At 43.2% G+C, this 20,860-nt stretch overlaps 1 protein-coding gene across 6 annotated transcripts in view; it reads right to left on the bottom strand.

Annotated features, from left to right (window-relative positions):
• Positions 1-1,103: 1,103 nt before the first annotated feature.
• The window catches only part of LOC139393207 (neuron navigator 3), a 233,241-nt gene continuing 213,484 nt past the window's right edge, over positions 1,104-20,860 (bottom strand). For 3 of the 6 annotated variants that reach the window (XM_071141644.1, XM_071141647.1, XM_071141646.1), the window contains 12 exons: positions 19,753-19,918; positions 18,489-18,672; positions 15,932-16,029; positions 14,834-14,929; positions 14,430-14,598; positions 11,589-11,824; positions 11,247-11,401; positions 10,453-10,524; positions 6,114-6,310; positions 5,299-5,417; positions 4,964-5,167; positions 1,104-2,647 (listed from right to left, as the gene is read on the bottom strand). In XM_071141644.1, coding sequence (XP_070997745.1) covers positions 2,528-2,647; positions 4,964-5,167; positions 5,299-5,417; positions 6,114-6,310; positions 10,453-10,524; positions 11,247-11,401; positions 11,589-11,824; positions 14,430-14,598; positions 14,834-14,929; positions 15,932-16,029; positions 18,489-18,672; positions 19,753-19,918 — 1,816 coding nt within the window. In that variant the 3' untranslated portion in view covers positions 1,104-2,527. The remainder of the gene's footprint in view (positions 2,648-4,963; positions 5,168-5,298; positions 5,418-6,113; positions 6,311-10,452; positions 10,525-11,246; positions 11,402-11,588; positions 11,825-14,429; positions 14,599-14,833; positions 14,930-15,931; positions 16,030-18,488; positions 18,673-19,752; positions 19,919-20,860) is intronic. The other 3 variants (XM_071141645.1, XM_071141649.1, XM_071141648.1) reach the window with 1 other exon arrangement.

Below are 20,860 nucleotides of genomic sequence, written 5' to 3'. Positions count from 1 at the left end.
AGACTACAAAATCCCTCCAGATGATTTAAATCGCTGTCTCTGTCTATTTACACGATATGTTACATACAAATGTACAAAATATAAAACATTTAAGGACAAATGTTTCAACCAAAAAAGAAACTCTTCTCTCAAAGCAGTAAATGTTTTCAACTAAGATGTCATTGAGATTGTATGGTGTCACCATGACATAATGGTACACTGTTTGTGTTGTGAAAACATCTGGTTAACTAGGCAACTGATTGTGTCCTAGGGGAGCAGGGAGGAGTGACTAGATGTCTGCTGTGTTGGAGGGGAGCTATGTCTTACCGACTGTGTGTGTCAGGCTGTAAGTTTAGATGCAGGCTGATGGGGTAGACCAACAACGACTGTGTGTGTCAGGCTCTAAGTTTAGATGCAGGCTGATGGGGTAGACCAACAACGACTGTGTGTGTCAGGCTGTAAGTTTAGATGCAGGCTGATGGGGTAGACCAACGATGATGTGTGGAAAAACAAAATAAAACATACGTTTGTCACAGCCAAGTGATGACAACAAGAGCTTGTCCTGAGGTCGTGACAACATTTTCTGCAGAAAATGGAATCTGATAGATTTAGTTGACCAGTAGCACCTGTTATTTGGAATTGTAAATAGCACAACAGCAGGAAAATAGTACCTCCAGAATGGGATGACAAAAAAAAAAAGATTCTACTAAAACCGAATACAAGACTGACTGAAAGTATATTCAGAAATGTTACAGTGTAATGCTTTGTGAAGTGAATTTTCGCCTGTTGAATAGGGGGACGAGTCACCAAATGCTAGTTCCAGAGAATACACAAAAGGGAAATCTGTGACAATGACCAGATTTGCTTTTCTTAATAAATTGAATGGTTTGCTCCTCAAATCAGTGATTTAGTGAACATTAATATACAGCGTTTTAAAATAATAATATCATACTGTACATCGTATGCCTCCTGCATAGGCAAGACAGCCAATCACCACAAGACATACACCTGTTTCTGACAGCTTGTTGGTTTTTTGCATTTCTATTTTGTATTTTTGTTGCAACGTACAATAATTCTCAGCGAGTTAAAGCGTAATATAACATCAACAGGGAAGAATGCATCTCTGATTCACTGTGCAATACTTTATTATTTACACCCCCACTTTAACTGTGCAAAACCAACCCACTCATTAATGGAGGAAGGACAATCAAAATCCAAAATGGCTTCTGTCCCTACCACACGCTGTTATGTAAAAGTAAAAGTCTCCTTCAAAATGTTCCCCCTTAGAAAGCTTAAAACATGCTCCTTAGGCTAGAAAATCAAAAGGGTCGGGTTGTGCTCATGACAGTTCAAGTGAACCCAGCTCAACTGGGTAAAAGCAACAACTAAAAAAATGCCCACCCCTTTGAACTTTTATACAATTGGTCAGTTCCACTTGCAAATACAGTATAACAGCCATTTTGCTTGTACAATATTACTGTCAGAAACAAAAGTGGATGGTTTTGGGCAACATACTTTGACAGGATCTGTGAGATATTTTGGCCTAAAAGTAGTTATAAAACTCTCCTTCACTGTACTGAAATTAAAGCACCCACTGAGACGATACGGGACCACTTCATTTGAATGGTTGTGTGTCAGGAAGTGTGTTCCTGTCAATCTCCTATCCACTCAGGATGGTCAGCAGGGAGCCAAAGGCTGAAGTAATACACCCCTGTCTCAGAGCTTTGCATTGAGAAAGCACCAATATCAGGCTTGTACTGTTCTTGACCTGGCCCTTGGATTGAAGGAGCCACCCCTCCCTTCAGCACCCATCTGTTGGCATAGTGCTGTCCATCCTTTAAGGAAAGGGTGAACAACAGGTCTGCTAGTGTGAAAAGCCTAAAAGGACTCTGTGGATGTGGACGAACACGTCACAGTGCCCTTGGCAGTATATCAAACGGTAACACGGGCACTTGTCCATTGTTTCACAGTAGCAGTAGGTTGGACGACACACAGTGCTCTTTTTGTGCTTGTTGGCGAGGGGTGTACGGAGGGTCTTGGCGTTGCCTGTAAACTAGGGACAGGTTTAAGCACGGGACCAGCACCATGTGGCTCGTCTGAGGTCAGGGTTTGACGGGAGGGATACGTGCCTTTTTTTGTTCAGCACCTTAGTAAACGAAACCAGAATTTGGCCCTTGTAAACATCCGTAGTTAATACAACAACTGTGAATCAACATAATTCAAACTATAATGTCAATTCCAGTTGTATGGTGTAGAACCACAGACATAATTGTCTCTCACTGTGTACGTGCAGCCTGCATTTTGGGATGCCACATCCAGTGGAGAAATGGAGGACTGTGTCTCAACCACCATACACAAAAATCTACTCCATTTTGTCAGAGGGCTTACTCCCCCCGACCCCGCTAACAGACATCTCCTGACTACACACATCTCTCTGTGTTATGTGTGGGGTGCCTGGAAGTGTTCGAGCCGCCACGCCTCGCTGACGCCACGCTGAAAAGCGCTCCGCTCCGTCACTCCATCTGAGGTCTCCTCTCCGAGCTCTCGTCTAGAGCGCCGACTCCAGCGACGAGTCCAGCTGGTCGTCATGGTGACTGGCGCTGTCGCTGTCGCAGCTCTGCGCGCTGGAGTAGTTGGCCGCCTCCTGCAGCCTCATTAGCATGTTCATCTGGAAAACACAGAAAACAAACAACCAATAAAAAGACTGGTGAACAAAAAGAGAGCCAACACCACATTGCTATTCAGAGTCCACTATCACAACTACAAGGTCTTAGACTGGAAATTATCATTAAGGTGACATTGCAGTGGTCCTTTATCAGAGATAGACACCAGGGAGTGTCAGCTGCTTTTTCCACTTGCATCGTGCTTAATTGCACACAAGTGCACACACACCTGGTTCCTCAGGTCTACATCAGACGTGGTTTTAAAAGAAAGATGAAAAACCAGCCGATCCTCAAGGCCCTGAGGAACGCAGTGGCCCATTCCTACCATATATGGAAAGCACCTGGCACAGCGGTCTTCATTTTCCCTGTAATGGTCCTGGTGGGCCTATAGGGAGGCGAGCGGCCAGGGCTGGAAAGCTCTGTGCAGGCCTCCTCTGATGATTACACAGTAATGTGTTGAGGATTAAGTGGCCAACAGAGAAAGCCCATTCGTATTCAACTCCCCAGGAATCGCCTGCCACACGGTTTATCACGCACAAAGTGGAATTAAAGTGTAGTCATCCGAATAACGAGCTGCTGACATTTCAGAGCTTAATGGGTTGTGTGTGTGTGTGTGTGTGTGTGTGTGTGTGTGTGTGTGTATAGGGGGGTGGTTGTGTGTTTAAATCCCCCTTTGTCTTTTCTTCTTTCAAAAGACAAGGTCATCTGCTGTCACGTTGTTATTGGTATCCTTGGAAACCAGCTTTACTCACTGATGTCTTTTTTTATTGTTTATTATTATTATTATTATGTCCACCAACATGGTCTCCTTCATGTTACTTCCCTTAGCTTCAGTAAACGTAAAACTCTCTTAGCAAACTCTTTTCATATGACTCTATTTTACATATCACTGTGCAAATAAAACAGTCATTCATATCAGCATTAGAATCGGCTATCAGAGTTAGAACATGCCTGTGATTTCAGTCTTCATCATGTTTAAAAAAAAAATATTTGACCTTTATTTAACAAGGCAAGTCGGTTGAGAACAATGACGGCCCAGGAACAGTGGGTTAACTGACATGTTCAGGGGCAGAACGACAGATTTTCACCTTATCAGCTCTGGGATTCGTTCTAGCAACCTTTTGGTTATTGGCCCAACTCTCTAACCACTAGGCTACCTGCCTCCCTGAATCATTGTGTTGTGCTGGCTCTCTAACCACTAGGCTACCTGCCTCCCTGAATCATTGTGTTGTGCTGGCTCTCTAACCACTAGGCTACCTGCCTCCCTGAATCATTGTGTTGTGCTGGCTCTCTAACCACTAGGCTACCTGCCTCCCTGAATCATTGTGTTGTGCTGGCTCTCTAACCACTAGGCTACCTGCCTCCCTGAATCATTGTGTTGTGCTGGCTCTCTAACCACTAGGCTACCTGCCTCCCTGAATCATTGTGTTGTGCTGGCTCTCTAACCACTAGGCTACCTGCCTCCCTGAATCATTGTGTTGTGCTGGCTCTCTAACCACTTGGCTACCTGCCTCCCTGAATCATTGTGTTGTGCTGGCTCTCTAACCACTAGGCTACCTGCCGCCCTGAATTATTGTGTGGTGCTGGCTCTCTAACCACTAGGCTACCTGCCTCCCTGAATCATTGTGTTGTGCTGGCTCTCTAACCACTAGGCTACCTGCCGCCCTGAATCATTGTGTTGTGCTGGCTCTCTAACCACTAGGCTACCTGCCTCCCTGAATCATTGTGTTGTGCTGGCTCTCTAACCACTAGGCTACCTGCCTCCCTGAATCATTGTGTTGTGCTGGCTCTCTAACCACTAGGCTACCTGCCTCCCTGAATCATTGTGTTGTGCTGGCTCTCTAACCACTAGGCTACCTGCCTCCCTGAATCATTGTGTTGTGCTGGCTCTCTAACCACTTGGCTACCTGCCTCCCTGAATCATTGTGTTGTGCTGGCTCTCTAACCACTAGGCTACCTGCCGCCCTGAATCATTGTGTTGTGCTGGCTCTCTAACCAATATGTCTATATTTTCTGGACCACTGAAGTGGTGCTCAGTCCTAGGACTCTAAAACTGAAGTAAAACTGAAGTGCTGGAAGAAGGGTTCAGGGTGGAAACTTAATTCAATAATGTTTAACGATGCTCCGAAACATATTTGAAGGAAATTAAAGAATGGGACAGGAAAAGTTGCAACACTCGCTCACCATTAAAGACACATAGTTTTATTAGACAAGCTTAAAAGACTGACGTTTCGACAGTCAATGGTCTTCTTCAGAAATGAGAAATCCCCGTACTGGACCTTCTTTCAGCATTTCAGGGCTTTGTTTTAATTTGTCCTTACCAGTGGGTCTCCTTCCGTGTCACTCTGTGACACTTGTTTGGAGGAGGCGCCCTCTTTGGAGGAGCTGTAGCCGTCATAGCCCACGTCCTCTGGCCGTAACTGGAGCAGGGCCTGGCTGTCATGCTGCAAGGAGGCAGATCTCCAGGGGTAGGTGTCCTTCACCCACTTGGACGGGTCCTCCCACGCCGCCCTCTTGCCGTACAGCTGTAATGGTGGCCACAAAACGAGAAATGAGTTAAGCGAAAGGAGAAATCCTAGATGCTGATGACAGGGGTAACTTCACCCTACACCGGTACCCCTCTACTTTGTGTCCTTTGACCTCCGTCTGTACCCACCTGGAGCCCTTCTCTGACGGCTTCCAGCAGGTAAGGCACCAGGGAGTAGTTCCATAGGTCAGTGAACCACACCCGCGAGCCATCTGCATCCATGGGGCAGGACAGGAAGAGCCTGGGACCTGAAGGCAGAACACAACACATTCCGTGTGTTTTGTGGGATCAGAGACAATTCATGCTTGATTGGAAAATGTGGTCGGAGGCGCAGTACGGATGGTGTGACGCAGAGGCTAAATTGAGCTCTGTACCGCATCACCGTGCGCCTCTCAAATGTTGTAATAATCCGGAGGGCTCTGTATAGCTCCGCATTGACATGATTGGTTGACGGTACATGGGGACGGCAGGTCCTGCATAAACACAAACTCACTTCCTAGACAACAGCTCTGTGCTGCTCAGCGAAGAGCAAGAAGTATGAATGCCCTGACTTCTGCAGAGGCCATATCAAATCAAATGTATTTATATAGCCCTTCGTACATCAGCTGATATCTCAAAGTGCTGTACAGAAACCCAGCCTAAAACCCCAAACAGCAAGCAATGCAGGTGTAGAAGCACGTAAATGCTGTAAATGCTGCTCGGCCAATGCAGACGTCTGATTGACCATGTAGCAGCTTTCAGTTTGAGCAAGGCATTACCTCACATAGCCAAGGCATTACCTCACATAGCCAAGGCATTACCTCACATAGCCAAAGTCACAGCACCAAAATACACTTATTAGGTGTCATGTGTGCAATGTTCAAAATATCATTAGAAATATGTGAACTCAAAGTGTGTGTGTGTGTGTGTGTGTGTGTGTGTGTGTGTGTGGGGCATTGTCTAACCGATGGTGACGTCTGAGGAGCTGTGGGCCTCCAGGAAGCCGTTGAGGTGCTGCCACGTCTTGGGAATCCAGTCGATGACCTTGATGAGGTCATTGCTGCGCATGTTCCTGTTGATCTCCGTCTCGATCAGCTTCCTGCGCAGAAACCGGCCCAGGAAACCCTTGACCGGCTCTGTGTGGTTGGCACACAGCACCCACCTGGAGACAGGGGAAGAGGATGATGAGACAACATGTATGGCATCACACTCTATGGAGCATCTGTGATGGAATTGGAGGCTACATGATTCCGGTAGACCTGAAATGATTGGATGTGGTGGTTATTCCAATCAGCCTATGGAAAGAAAAGATAAAGCATCAAGTTTCTTATACCTAGATCCAATTCTTTCAGATCAGTGACTAGAGAATGGCACTAGAGGTCGATTTGGAATTCAGCATTAGAGAAATTCCATGCAAGTTTGGCCGAAAGATAAGGGCCGTTTGGGGGATGGATGTTTGGCATATATTTGAAATCTGTATCCCAAATAAATCCCCATTGGTGATGACTGGTCTGTTGTCAGTCGTCATAATAAAGATGACTGCTCTGTTGTCAGTTGTCATAATAAAGATGACTGCTCTGTTGTCAGTTGTCATAATAAAGATGACTGCTCTGTTGTCAGTTGTCATAATAAAGATGACTGCTCTGTTGTCAGTTGTCATAATAAAGATGACTGCTCTGTTGTCAGTTGTCATAATAAAGATGACTGCTCTGTTGTCAGTTGTCATAATAAAGATGACTGCTCTGTTGTCAGTTGTCATAATAAAGATGACTGCTCTGTTGTCAGTTGTCATAATAAAGATGACTGCTCTGTTGTCAGTCGTCGTAATAAAGATGACTGCTCTGTTGTCAGTTGTCGTAATAAAGATGACTGCTCTGTTGTCAGTCGTCGTAATAAAGATGACTGCTCTGTTGTCAGTTGTCGTAATAAAGATGACTGCTCTGTTGTCAGTTGTCGTAATAAAGATGACTGCTCTGTTGTCAGTCGTCATAATAAAGATGACTGCTCTGTTGTCAGTTGTCATAATAAAGATGACTGCTCTGTTGTCAGTTGTCATAATAAAGATGACTGCTCTGTTGTCAGTTGTCATAATAAAGATGACTGCTCTGTTGTCAGTCGTCATAATAAAGATGACTGCTCTGTTGTCAGTTGTCATAATAAAGATGACTGCTCTGTTGTCAGTTGTCATAATAAAGATGACTGCTCTGTTGTCAGTCGTCATAATAAAGATGACTGCTCTGTTGTCAGTCGTCATAATAAAGATGACTGCTCTGTTGTCAGTCGTCATAATAAAGATGACTGCTCTGTTGTCAGTCGTCATAATAAAGATGACTGCTCTGTTGTCAGTCGTCATAATAAAGATGACTGCTCTGTTGTCAGTCGTCATAATAAAGATGACTGCTCTGTTGTCAGTCGTCATAATAAAGATGACTGCTCTGTTGTCAGTCGTCATAATAAAGATGACTGCTCTGTTGTCAGTCGTCATAATAAAGATGACTGCTCTGTTGTCAGTCGTCATAATAAAGATGACTGCTCTGTTGTCAGTTGTCATAATAAAGATGACTGCTCTGTTGTCAGTCGTCATAATAAAGATGACTGCTCTGTTGTCAGTTGTCATAATAAAGATGACTGCTCTGTTGTCAGTCGTCATAATAAAGATGACTGCTCTGTTGTCAGTTGTCATAATAAAGATGACTGCTCTGTTGTCAGTTGTCATAATAAAGATGACTGCTCTGTTGTCAGTTGTCATAATAAAGATGACTGCTCTGTTGTCAGTTGTCATAATAAAGATGACTGCTCTGTTGTCAGTTGTCATAATAAAGATGACTGCTCTGTTGTCAGTTGTCATAATAAAGATGACTGCTCTGTTGTCAGTTGTCATAATAAAGATGACTGCTCTGTTGTCAGTTGTCATAATAAAGATGACTGCTCTGTTGTCAGTCGTCATAATAAAGATGACTGCTCTGTTGTCAGTTGTCATAATAAAGATGACTGCTCTGTTGTCAGTCGTCATAATAAAGATGACTGCTCTGTTGTCAGTCGTCATAATAAAGATGACTGCTCTGTTGTCAGTTGTCATAATAAAGATGACTGCTCTGTTGTCAGTCGTCATAATAAAGATGACTGCTCTGTTGTCAGTTGTCATAATAAAGATGACTGCTCTGTTGTCAGTCGTCATAATAAAGATGACTGCTCTGTTGTCAGTCGTCATAATAAAGATGACTGCTCTGTTGTCAGTTGTCATAATAAAGATGACTGCTCTGTTGTCAGTCGTCATAATAAAGATGACTGCTCTGTTGTCAGTCGTCATAATAAAGATGACTGCTCTGTTGTCAGTCGTCATAATAAAGATGACTGCTTGTTCTGAGGCTTGCACTCTGGTTTGATCATTCCATATTGTAATTCCGACTCATAGTCAGGAAGGCCAGTATCAGCGTGGAGGTTGAGCCACATTTGGCCTCATGGCATTTTATGAAATGCTGGGCTGTTTCCTGTACCTTCCATGGTGACAGTGTGATGAAAATGTTAATCAATGAATGTCAGTGTGATTTTGCATGCACCCAATGACAAATATATCTGTCGCCACATTAGTCATCTTCTCAAATATGTCACGTAAAAAATGACCACGTGTGTAAGGCCTAAAATGATATCAGGTCAAAATAGCAAAGCTAATTAGCCAAGTTTAAGATGCACTATGCATAAATCACTCCGCCATTGCCTGTTTAGAAAAATTCTAATAGTTAACCTAATTCCAGTTTACGTAACAAAACCAGCAAGTATAGTGTAGAGAATCATTGTATCATCTAAACCGCTGTGAAATATTTTCCATAACCAAAAATATTGTATTGTCAGCTGTTTGAAGCTGGTGTACAAAACCATTTAAAGACGCAAAAACTAAACTTAACGGGAAGCATAGAAATGGCTCATATAGAACTTACTTTCAATTAGAATGACAGATCTATAGAAATATTTATTATGTGAATTTTGTCAGGTCGCCCAAGTCGACTGACTTCATGGTTTGAAAGACACCCACACAACTATTTTGTGGCAGTAGGCCTGGTGGTGGTATTATTGTTTCTACTAGTGGAAGCAGGAATGAAATGTTGATTAAATACTGTACATAATCATAATGTTCTTATTGGTAGTTTTACTATTGACTATTGATTCATTTTTAATTGAGTTACATTTATATTTTTTATAGTCACCCTTTTAAAAAGAATACAGCACATCTTATTGTTGAAAAAGGCTCCAAGCCAAACTGGGACGAATATTCTCAGATTCTGATCCTACCTGTGTCCGATGTAAAACAGAACCAGCCACACTGTATCATATGTTTTGGGGCTGTCACAAACTGTCAGGTTTCTGGGAATTCATATTTAAATGTTTCTCTGATATATATGACACTGACACTATATATGACATGTCTCCCCTTATAGCCCCTTTTGGAGTACGGCCCATAGGTGTCCCCCTGTCAAGAATCCAGTCGGACACTGTTGCTTATACAACTCTTTTAGCTAGACGGCTAATACTACATAACTGGAAGATGGCAGCTCCCCCATCTTATAAATATTGGGTGGGAGATGTGTTGTGCTCTCTGAAACTAGAAAACATTAAATACAATACGCGTGGGAACCCCAAACTGTTTTATGAGACTTGGGCTCCATTCCGGTCTTTAAACAGTCCATCCTCTGATGGCATTCATATTAACACAAAAATAAGTCTGTATTTCACCCCCCTCTGGGTTGATGGTTGATGTGCCTATTGATTCTTATTGAATGTGACCTGCCTTGTTCATCTTGCCCTGTCAGAGACTAAAATGTGAGTTTGTTTTGCCCTGTTTTTTAAATGTTTTATTTTGTTCACTCTTACATAAAATTATTAGATATTTTTAAAGCATTGTAAACTTTATTTTTGGTCCAGTGGATGGTTGGGTGATTTCTCCCCCCCTATCCCTTGTCTGTTTACAGGAACAATGGTGAGGTGTGTGCTCTGTCCCTGTACTACAGATGGCCCTTTAACCTTGGTAGCCTGGTGTGTTTAACTTGTCCAAAGTACGGGTATCTTTAAAGATATTCTTTTTTTTCAATTTTTTCTAGTTGAGTATATTATTTATATTGTTTTGTGTTGTCTTGTGTGTAAAATTGAATAAACAGAGTTAAAAAAAAGAAGAAAAATGACCCAAAATCATGTTAGTTAGCGAATCTGCTTGAACATGTTGTCTGTACAGGAAAAACAATATGTTCAAAGCAAAGAGCAAATGAAGCTTTTGAATCCTGGTTTGAGTGTTGGTGAAGGTACACATACCTGAAATTGTGGTGAAGCTCAAGGTTGGGAGAGGAAGACACTCCCTGGTTCATGGTTCCAATCACATAAGGGCTGCAGACAAGACAGAACTATCATACTGAGGACAGTGCAGTTACGTACCAGGGCCAGGCAATAAGGATATTTACCTTTCCTTTCACAACAGTGATTGTGCTCATCAGGGAACAGTAGGTAAACTATCTTGAATAGAATACGAATTGCATTACCTTGTAATGAGTAAAGCTAGAAATTGTTGTTGGTATAGAATCCTCCCAGTGTTCACATTAACTCTAACTGTTGCATTTGAGTTAAACACAATAATCATCATCATCATCATCACCATCATCATCCCTACCACCACCATCATCATCACCACCCCATCATCATCATCATCATCATCATCATCATCACCACCACCACGACCATCTTGTAATGAGTAAAGCTAGAAATGGTTGTTGGTATAGAATCCTCCCAGTGTTCACATTAACTCTAACTGTTGCATTTGAGTTAAACACAATAATCATCATCACCCCCACCACCACCATCATCACCACCACCCCATCATCATCATCACCACCATGACCATCTTGTAATGAGTAAAGTTAGAAATGGTTGTTGGTATAGAATCCCAGTGTTCACATTAACTCTAACTGTTGCATTTGAGTTAAACACAATCCTCATCACCATCATCATCCCCACCCCCATCATCATCATCACCACCACCACCCCCATCATCATCACCACCACCATCCTATAGCGGCTAGACTTCCTTCCTGTGCCGGTGGAGCTATACTCACCATTTGTGGTACTTGTAGTTGAGGAATCCGTTGAAGATGTCGCTGAGTGAGCCGATGTGGTGGAGGTTGTCCAGTATGACCACGGTGGGCAGCTCCGTCTCACTCTCCTCAGTGTTGCACTGCTCTGCCAGGCTGGATAGGTACTGACGCAGGTCCTGCACAGAAACAACACACAGTGAGCTTAAAGATGTGGCCATTATTCAGAAAGTGAGTGTAACTTTGTCTTTGAAATAGGACCACTGTCCTTGATACAGTACAGTGCCAAACGAGGCGATTTATAGACAAATATGCCGACTCCTTAGCGACTAGTTCCTTAATACTATTGGCTGAGCGTTTTCTTACCTTGCTGGATTTCTGGTCCACGTTGAAGCTAGCCAAGTTGCTCTCCGTGACCTTTCGACCAGACTTGGTGACAATGAACTCTGCCAGCTTGCTGGCCAGGAAGGACTTCCCGGTGCCGCTGGGGCCAGAGAGGATGATGCGGCGATGCTCCATGAGCAGGTTGAGGTATCTCTGGACGATGGGCTTGGGGATGAGGGTGTCAAATACCAGGCTGTCTATGCTGTTCTCCTTCACACCTGCAGGAGTAGAGATGTGATTGTCTGATGATACTAGGTGCTAATCATACAGGATATTATCATGTTAACGGTATATAACAGTACCTCACAACCTGTGTTAGACTGAATACAATTCATGCCATTCTAAAACGAATGAATTGAGGTTCATTCACTCAGGTAATAGCCCATAAAATATCATAATTAAATGCAGTGCGATGGCTAATAAATGATGGTAACATAAAATAAATCATGAGAAATGGGAGGAGTTGATTATTGTTTATGGTGCAACTCTTGACTGCAGAGGGACGTCAGGTGGCGTATGTGTCACTGCGTCTCAGAGTCGATTTAGGATCAGCAGAGTAACTATAATTCAGCTTCAGCTTTAATGACTGCAGAGTAACTATAATTCAGCTTCAATGACTGCAGAGTAACTATAATTCAGCTTTAATGACTGCAGAGTAACTATAATTCAGCTTTAATGACTGCAGAGTAACTATATACTTCAGCTTTAATGACTGCAGAGTAACTATAATTCAGCTTTAATGACTGCAGAGTAACTATAATTCAGCTTTAATGACTGCAGAGTAACTATAATTCAGCTTTAATGACTGCAGAGTAACTATAATTCATAATGACTGCAGAGTAACTATAATTCAGCTTTAATGACTGCAGAGTAACTATAATTCAGCTTCAATGACTGCAGAGTAACTATAATTCTTTAATGACTGCAGAGTAACTTAATTGACTGCAGAGTAACTATAATTCAGCTTTAATGACTGCAGAGTAACTATAATTCAGCTTTAATGACTGCAGAGTAACTATAATTCAGCTTTAATGACTGCAGAGTAACTATAATTCAGCTTCAATGACTGCAGAGTAACTATTCAATTGACTGTTGATAGGAGCTTGGACTATAATTCACTTTAATGACTGCAGAGTAACTATAATTCAGCTTTAATGACTGCAGAGTAACTGTAATGCAGAGTGCTGACACAGGATTCAATGGCACCTAGTTCAGGCCTGGCCCACTACATTTTCCTGCTGATGGCCACTGTTTTGACTATGGGAGAGAAGCGGCCATTACGACCACATAGCAGCCAGGATGCGAGTGAAATAAATGAAACTGCAGAGTAACTATAATTCAGCTTCAATGACTGCAGAGTAACTATAATTCAGCTTTAATGACTGCAGAGTAACTATAATTCAGCTTTAATGACTGCAGTGTAACTATAATTCAGCTTCAATGACTGCAGAGTAACTATAATTCAGCTTCAATGACTGCAGAGTAACTATAATTCAGCTTTAATGACTGCAGAGTAACTATAATTCAGCTTTAATGCCTGCAGAGTAACTATAATTCAGCTTTAATGACTGCAGAGTAACTATAATTCAGCTTTAATGACTGCAGAGTAACTATAATTCAGCTTTAATGACTGCAGAGTAACTATAATTCAGCTTCAATGACTGCAGAGTAACTATACTTCAGATTCAATGACTGCAGAGTAACTATACTTCAGCTTTAATGACTGCAGAGTAACTATACTTCAGCTTCAATGACTGCATAGTAACTATAATTCAGCTTCAATGACTGCAGAGTAACTATAATTCAGCTTTAATGACTGCAGAGTAACTATAATTCAGCTTTAATGACTGCAGAGTAACTATAATTCAGCTTTAATGACTGCAGAGTAACTATAATTCAGCTTTAATGACTGCAGAGTAACTATAATTCAGCTTTAATGACTGCAGTGTAACTATAATTCAGCTTTAATGACTGTAGAGTAACTATAATTCAGCTTTAATGACTGCAGAGTAACTATAATTCAGCTTTAATGACTGCAGAGTAACTATAATTCAGCTTTAATGACTGCAGAGTAACTATAATTCAGCTTTAATGACTGCAGAGTAACTATAATTCAGCTTTAATGACTGCAGAGTAACTATAATTCAGCTTTAATGACTGCAGAGTAACTATAATTGACTGTTGATAGGAGCTTGGACACTACTCCTACAGTGAAAACACAACTGTAATGCAGAGTGCTGACACAGGATTCAATGGCACCTAGTTCAGGCCTGGCCCACTACATTTTCCTGCTGATGACCACTGTTTTGACTATGGGAGAGAAGCGGCCATTACGACCACATAGCAGCCAGCATGCGAGTGAAATAAAATAAGTGTTGTCTACTTTTTTTTTAGCTCTGGTGAATAAAAATGGAAGCCGATGTTAGTCCATTTAATTAAAACACCTCCTTTGCCCCTTCAGGAGCAGTACATTGACTGAAGTGTCCGAAGTGCTTTTCAAAGTGCATGAGAGTATTGTCATGTCAGGATTAAGAAGCTTTTGGATATTCTATTTAAACCTTCTGGGGTTCCATTTTGTCATGTTTGGAAATGTGCCATCCTATAGGTATAGGTGGGTTGTTCCTGCTCAGGCCTCATGGTCAAGACTCAAGGCCCTTCCTCTATATCTGTGCTATTTTGATTTAATAAACTTTATTATCCCACCAGAGGGGAATGTGTTTGGTCATGTCCTTAAAAGGATGTAGGACGTACAGTAATACATAAAACACACAACAATAGAAACAGTGAAATGCATCATGCCGTTAGTCTGGGCCATCCTAGTACCTTTGAGGTTGACGCTGATGACGTTGTTGTCCCCCACCAGGTAGCCACAGGGCAGCATTTCAGGCAGTTCAGAGGCGTGGGCCCGCACCACATCCCCCATCCTATAGCTGACTATACTGTCTGAGTTCAGACCCAGACTGGTCAGTGGGTCCACCCGGAACACGTACTCCTGGAGGGGAAATGGACAAATTGAATTCTATGATAAAGACACATTCTATCTAATATCTCAGTGTATATCCATACGTTTTCACAGCAAAGAAATAGTCTGTCAATCATACAGATGAAGAACCATATATCATGAGCTTTTTCTGACACAAAAAATGTAGTGCTTCATATTTGGTTTTTGGTCTGTCGGGTTCAGTCAGTGACTGATCATGTGGTGAGCAGGGGGAAGGAGGTTTTACCTTGAACAATCGTCTGATTACTCCATCTAGCACATCCCACTTGGTCTTTCCGCTCACGCCGATGGAACCAATGAGGTGCTCCTGGCTTTGCATACCCTGAGTGTAAGATAGGGAATTAGAAAATGTAGCATGTCACAGACATGAATGAAAATAAGTGACAAAATTGTTGTATCGAACAGTGACTTGGACTGAAATAGGTGCCAGTGTTTATTTTGGTTGCCGGTACAGGTGCAGGAGCTCCTAAATTCTTTTGATATAATATTTTACAAGAGGAACAGAAAAACTAAGGTACTGGTACTCGGCTCCGGTGAGCTCCTGCCCAAGTCAAGCGCTGGTACCAAAGCATCTGATTATACGACAGCATACGATTCTCACATTGTTATTCTAGGCACCATATCTCATTAGCTTCCTTGGTCTTATTGGAGCCACTGTTGATTCTAGGCACCATATCTCATTAGCTTCCTTGGTCTTATTGGAGCCACTGTTGATTCTAGGCACCATATCTCATTAGCTTCCTTGGTCTTATTGGAGCCACTGTTGATTCTAGGCACCATATCTCATTAGCTTCCTTGGTCTTATTGGAGCCACTGTTGATTCTAGGCACCATATCTCATTAGCTTCCTTGGTCTTATTGGAGCCACTGTTGATTCTAGGCACCATATCTCATTAGCTTCCTTGGTCTTATTGGAGCCACTGTTGATTCTAGGCACCATATCTCATTAGCTTCCTTGGTCTTATTGGAGCCACTGTTGATTCTAGGCACCATATCTCATTAGCTTCCTTGGTCTTATTGGAGCCACTGTTGATTCTAGGCACCATATCTCATTAGCTTCCTTGGTCTTATTGGAGCCACTGTTGATTCTAGGCACCATATCTCATTAGCTTCCTTGGTCTTATTGGAGCCACTGTTGATTCTAGGCACCATATCTCATTAGCTTCCTTGGTCTTATTGGAGCCACTGTTGATTCTAGGCACCATATCTCATTAGCTTCCTTGGTCTTATTGGAGCCACTGTTGATTCTAGGCACCATATCTCATTAGCTACCTTGGTCTTATTGGAGCCACTGTTGATTCTAGGCACCATATCTCATTAGCTACCTTGGTCTTATTGGAGCCACTGTTGATTGTGACCACAATGCGGACACTGCGCCCCTCTTTGCGTAGATTGCCCTCATAACCATCGTCCAGGAGAATATCTGTGGGCACAAACACAACTATCTATCAAGGGAAGAAACAATCTTGGGGAAAAACATCTCTGTAATGAAAGCGTCTGAAAAATAGAGAAGTAAAAACAAGAGCCTAAATTTAATATAGAGCGGTCCTTCTGCCTGTTTGAAAGACACGGTTGTCAGGCTAAAAAAGTTACATTGCTAGGAGCTCCAGATATTAACTATAAACATTCTATTTTCCTCTCTCTCTGCTTTATTTACATTGAACTGGGGAGCAAGGGGAACTACTTTGTATTCGGCTGGCTTGCTGGCACGCAGGCTCTGTGCAGGGGTGATAAGGGCCCTCTGCCACTCGTCTTCCCACGCGCTGCTGCTCCCAACTCACCCCCCTATCAATTAAACAGCCCCAAAGTCCCCTGAGAGTGTTCTATTTTAATTACAGCACAGACGAGGAGACCAAAGGAGGACCGAACAGCACTCCACTCATCGACGAGGACAAGGCCGGATTCGGAGAAGAGGAGCATACAAGGTTTAATTAGTCTCTTACCCACTCACACACACACACACACACACACACACACACCTCTTCGAGGAGTTCTGTTCTGACGTCTGCTTTATTGATGCAGATGATATTTCACTTGAGGAACTACTTGGACAAACGTGCTGTGGTGACTCACCTTCATCCAAAACAATTAGCACATTGTCTTCAAACTGGCTGAACAGCGTGTTGGGTAACAGTAAATATCGATCAACTCAGCGTGTTGGGTAACAGTAAAGATTGATTAACGCAGCGTGTTGGGTAACAGTAAAGATAGGACAACTCAGCGTGTTGGGTAACAGTAAATATCGATCAACTCAGCGTGTTGGGTAACAGTAAAGATCGATTAACGCAGCGTGTTGGGTAACAGTAAAGATAGGACAACTCAGCGTGTTGGGTAACAGTAAATATCGATCAACTCAGCGTGTTGGGTAACAGTAAAGATCGATTAACGCAGCGTGTTGGGTAACAGTAAATATCGATCAACGCAGCGTGTTGGGTAACAGTAAAGATAGGACAACGCAGCGTGTTGGGTAACAGTAAAGATAGGACAACGCAGAGTGTTGGGTAACAGTAAAGATCGATTAACGCAGCGTGTTGGGTAACAGTAAAGATAGGACAACGCAGAGTGTTGGGTAACAGTAAAGATAGGACAACGCAGCGTGTTGGGTAACAGTAAAGATAGATCAACGCAGCGTGTTGGGTAACAGTAAAGACTTTAATACAGTGAGTGTATCAAAGCTATTGGAGCCCCCATCCACAGAGAAGCAGTCTCAAACAATCCCCTGTGTGACACACTCCAGCTCAACTCCCTAAGAACAACTCCCTATCCTAAATGACTGGTCTCAAATGACAATGTAAACTGTTCTACTAAATCATCATCCAGGAGAATATAATGTAAACTGTTCTACTAAACCATCATCCAGGAGAATATAATGTAAACTGTTCTACTAAACCATCATCCAGGAGAATATAATGTAAACTGTTCTACTAAATCATCATCCAGGAGAATATAATGTAAACTGTTCTACTAAATCATCATCCAGGAGAATATAATGTAAACTGTTCTACTAAATCATCATCCAGGAGAATATAATGTAAACTGTTCTACTAAACCATCATCCAGGAGAATATAATGTAAACTGTTCTACTAAATCATCATCCAGGAGAATATAATGTAAACTGTTCTACTGAGTTGTAGAGTCACGGGGCTGTGGTGGATCACCTGACATGATGGTGTCTGTCATGTTGTAGAGTCATGGGGCTGTGGTGAATCACCTGACATGATGGTGTCTGTCATGTAGAGTCACAGGGCTGTGGTGGATCACCTGACATGATGGTGTCTGTCATGTAGAGTCATGGGGCTGTGGTGAATCACCTGACATGATGGTGTCTGTCATGTAGAGTCATGGGGCTGTGGTGAATCACCTGACATGATGGTGTCTGTCATGTAGAGTCACAGGGCTGTGGTGGATCACCTGACATGATGGTGTCTGTCATGTAGAGTCATGGGGCTGTGGTGAATCACCTGACATGATGGTGTCTGTCATGTTGTAGAGTCACAGAGCTGTGTGGTGAATCACCTGACATGATGGTGTCTGTCATGTTGTAGAGTCATGGGGCTGTGGTGGATCACCTGACATGATAGTGTCTGTCATGTAGAGTCACGGGCTGTGGTGGATCACCTGACATGATGGTGTCTGTCATGTAGAGTCACGGGGCTGTGGTGGATCACCTGACATGATGGTGTCTGTCATGTAGAGTCATGGGGCTGTGGTGAGTCACCTGACATGATGGTGTCTGTCATGTTGTAGAGTCATGGGGCTGTGGTGTATCACCTGACATGATAGTGTCTGTCATGTTGTAGAGTCTCAGGGTTATGGTGGGTCACCATATGTTGAGGTTGATGTTGAGGTTGTTGACAGACAGGCTCAAAGCTGTGGCTCACCTGACATGATGGTGTCTGTGATATTGAGGTTGTTGAGGGACAGGCCCAGAGATTGGCGCGAGGAGGACGAGGATGTGCTGGAGGTCTCAGAGGGCGGCCGGCCCATCTTGGCTGGCGTGGCGGCTGGCGTGGTGCCTCCAGTCTTGAGCCGGTCATTTTCCGCTTTCAGCAGCTCGATCTCATTCTGCCCAATGACAGAGAATAAGCATCAGGAGGATACTCTAAATGACACGGTCGTTGTTTCCTGACAGATGCTTTTCTAAACCATAGAAACAGAATTACCAGAATGAACATTCCCATTCAAGTCAATGTTCTGTGATGGGTGGACCAGCAACCGTGTTGAGTGTCCTGTCTAGTAATTCATCTTTCTATGGTTATAACTCATCATGTAGGCCTATGCCACCTGTTGGGAGACAATGACGTCACCAGAAATGGACGCTTTTAGAGAGCAATCCAGAAACTGAGCCCAACCAGATGTAAAATAAAGTCATTCTACTGAGAGGTAAGCCGATTAGAAGAATATGGAAATGTCCTTGCATTCAGACTGCCCATAGTTATCATTGTGGATCAGTATTAGCGTCATTGTTAGCTGAGAGAGCCCCTTTAATCTCAACAGAGCTCTTTGTACTGGGCTTTTCACAAATCTAAATCCCAGATTAAAGGCCTGGGTAGATTATCTACACATCTGAGGAGAGAGCGCTGACTTCTCCAGTTGTTGCCATTTTGTCGTGGGAGGTGGCATCAACGGCCAAGCCACTTTCCCTCCCGGTCTTTGTCACGAGATGCATTGTCATTGCTCTACCAGAAAGGTGATTGGGTGTATGGCACGGCCAGCCCCACTGACAGATAAACCTAATTAGTGATCTGAGTGGTTATATTGTAAGTTGACCACGGTGCCATCGCGGCTTGTTGGCTTCCCCCTGAACCCCCTGACCACCCCAGTCACTCCTGGCATGGCATCAAAGAGCCAGAACAATCCCCAAACACTGCATTAGCTCCCCAACTGCACACGGCCCACTGGCCCCTGGGAAACAGGTCTCTCTGGGTGCAACCCAATAATGTCTCCTCATTATTTTTGATTTTTTTTAAAGCATAAACCATATACATACAGATAAAACAACAGATAAGAAATGGACTGGATTAGTGTTAAACAAACAACAATATAAGGCTATATGTACAATTAGTGATTTGATATATAAATCAGTGCTAATTCACATTGGTGGGTCCCCCATGGTTTGGGTTGTGCATTCGTTTAGCAGGCTACCTGGTTCCTCACCTGCATACGGTTCATGGCCTCTCGGATCTGGTCCAGGTGGTGGGCCGAGCTAAGAGCCTCCAGGCGGATGTCTGTCAGCTTCAGTTCCTTCTCCCTCAGCTCGTTCTTCAGCTGCAGGATGATCTCCGCCTCCGCCTCCGTGCACTCACACAGCCTGAAAGGGGTCACACAGGGGTCACAGGGCTAGAAATACTACAAACAGGGGTAGTTACACATACAGGCTAGAAATACTACAAACAGGAGTAGTTACACATTCAGGGCTAGAAATACTACAAACAGGAGTAGTTACACATACAGGCTAGAAATACTACAAACAGGGATAGCTACACATACAGGCTAGAAATACTACAAACAGGGATAGTTACACATACAGGCTAGAAATACTACAAACAGGGATAGTTACACATACAGTACAGTACAGGCATGGGGAGCGTCCACCGAGGGAACCTCAACCCCCGAGGGAGAGAACTCGGCTGAACAGTCAAACCAAAGAGGATCCATTGGAGTCAGTAGGAAACCGTTATGGCAGACATACTTAGAAAACACACAAACACATAGGTGGTACGGGGTCACACAGGGATCAGGTGAGCATTGGGGATGAGTGAATCCTCCATCATAGGAACTGTCCATCTGGCATGCCAAGCAAATACAAAGATGGTGTCTGTCTACAGTTCCAGTGTTGCTACTACTGCTACCATGTAAGTCATTCACTACTATCAAACTCTGCAGGTCACAGCTGAGTTTACGATCTGAAATGGGGAAGTTGACTTCAAAACCCACACCATGAGCATCACCCTCCGCGGCTAGGAAAGCCTGTCAGGGACCCTCCAAAGAAGTGAGGGCAAACCAACTAGCCAGCTGGCCCACACACAGCAGATGTGAATGAAACTAGCATGCTTCTGGCAAATGCATGGCCAGCCGAGGATATTAGCAAGATGGAGGAGCCTTCTGTACATGGCCAATTCACCAGCAGTATCAGTAAGCACGGAAATATAATATAATCTCCCATGACTGCTACAAGTGATTTTAATATTTGTGTACACGGCTCACATTCTGGTGCATTATATTTTTGCGTCGTGGCCGGATTGGGGCCCTT

The sequence above is a fragment of the Oncorhynchus clarkii genome, chromosome 33, assembly GCF_045791955.1.
Source record: "Oncorhynchus clarkii lewisi isolate Uvic-CL-2024 chromosome 33, UVic_Ocla_1.0, whole genome shotgun sequence".
NCBI classification, from domain to species: Eukaryota; Metazoa; Chordata; class Actinopteri; order Salmoniformes; family Salmonidae; genus Oncorhynchus; species Oncorhynchus clarkii.
Note: the sequence above shows the minus strand (reverse complement) of the source record. Positions and strands in the feature narration are given on the sequence as shown.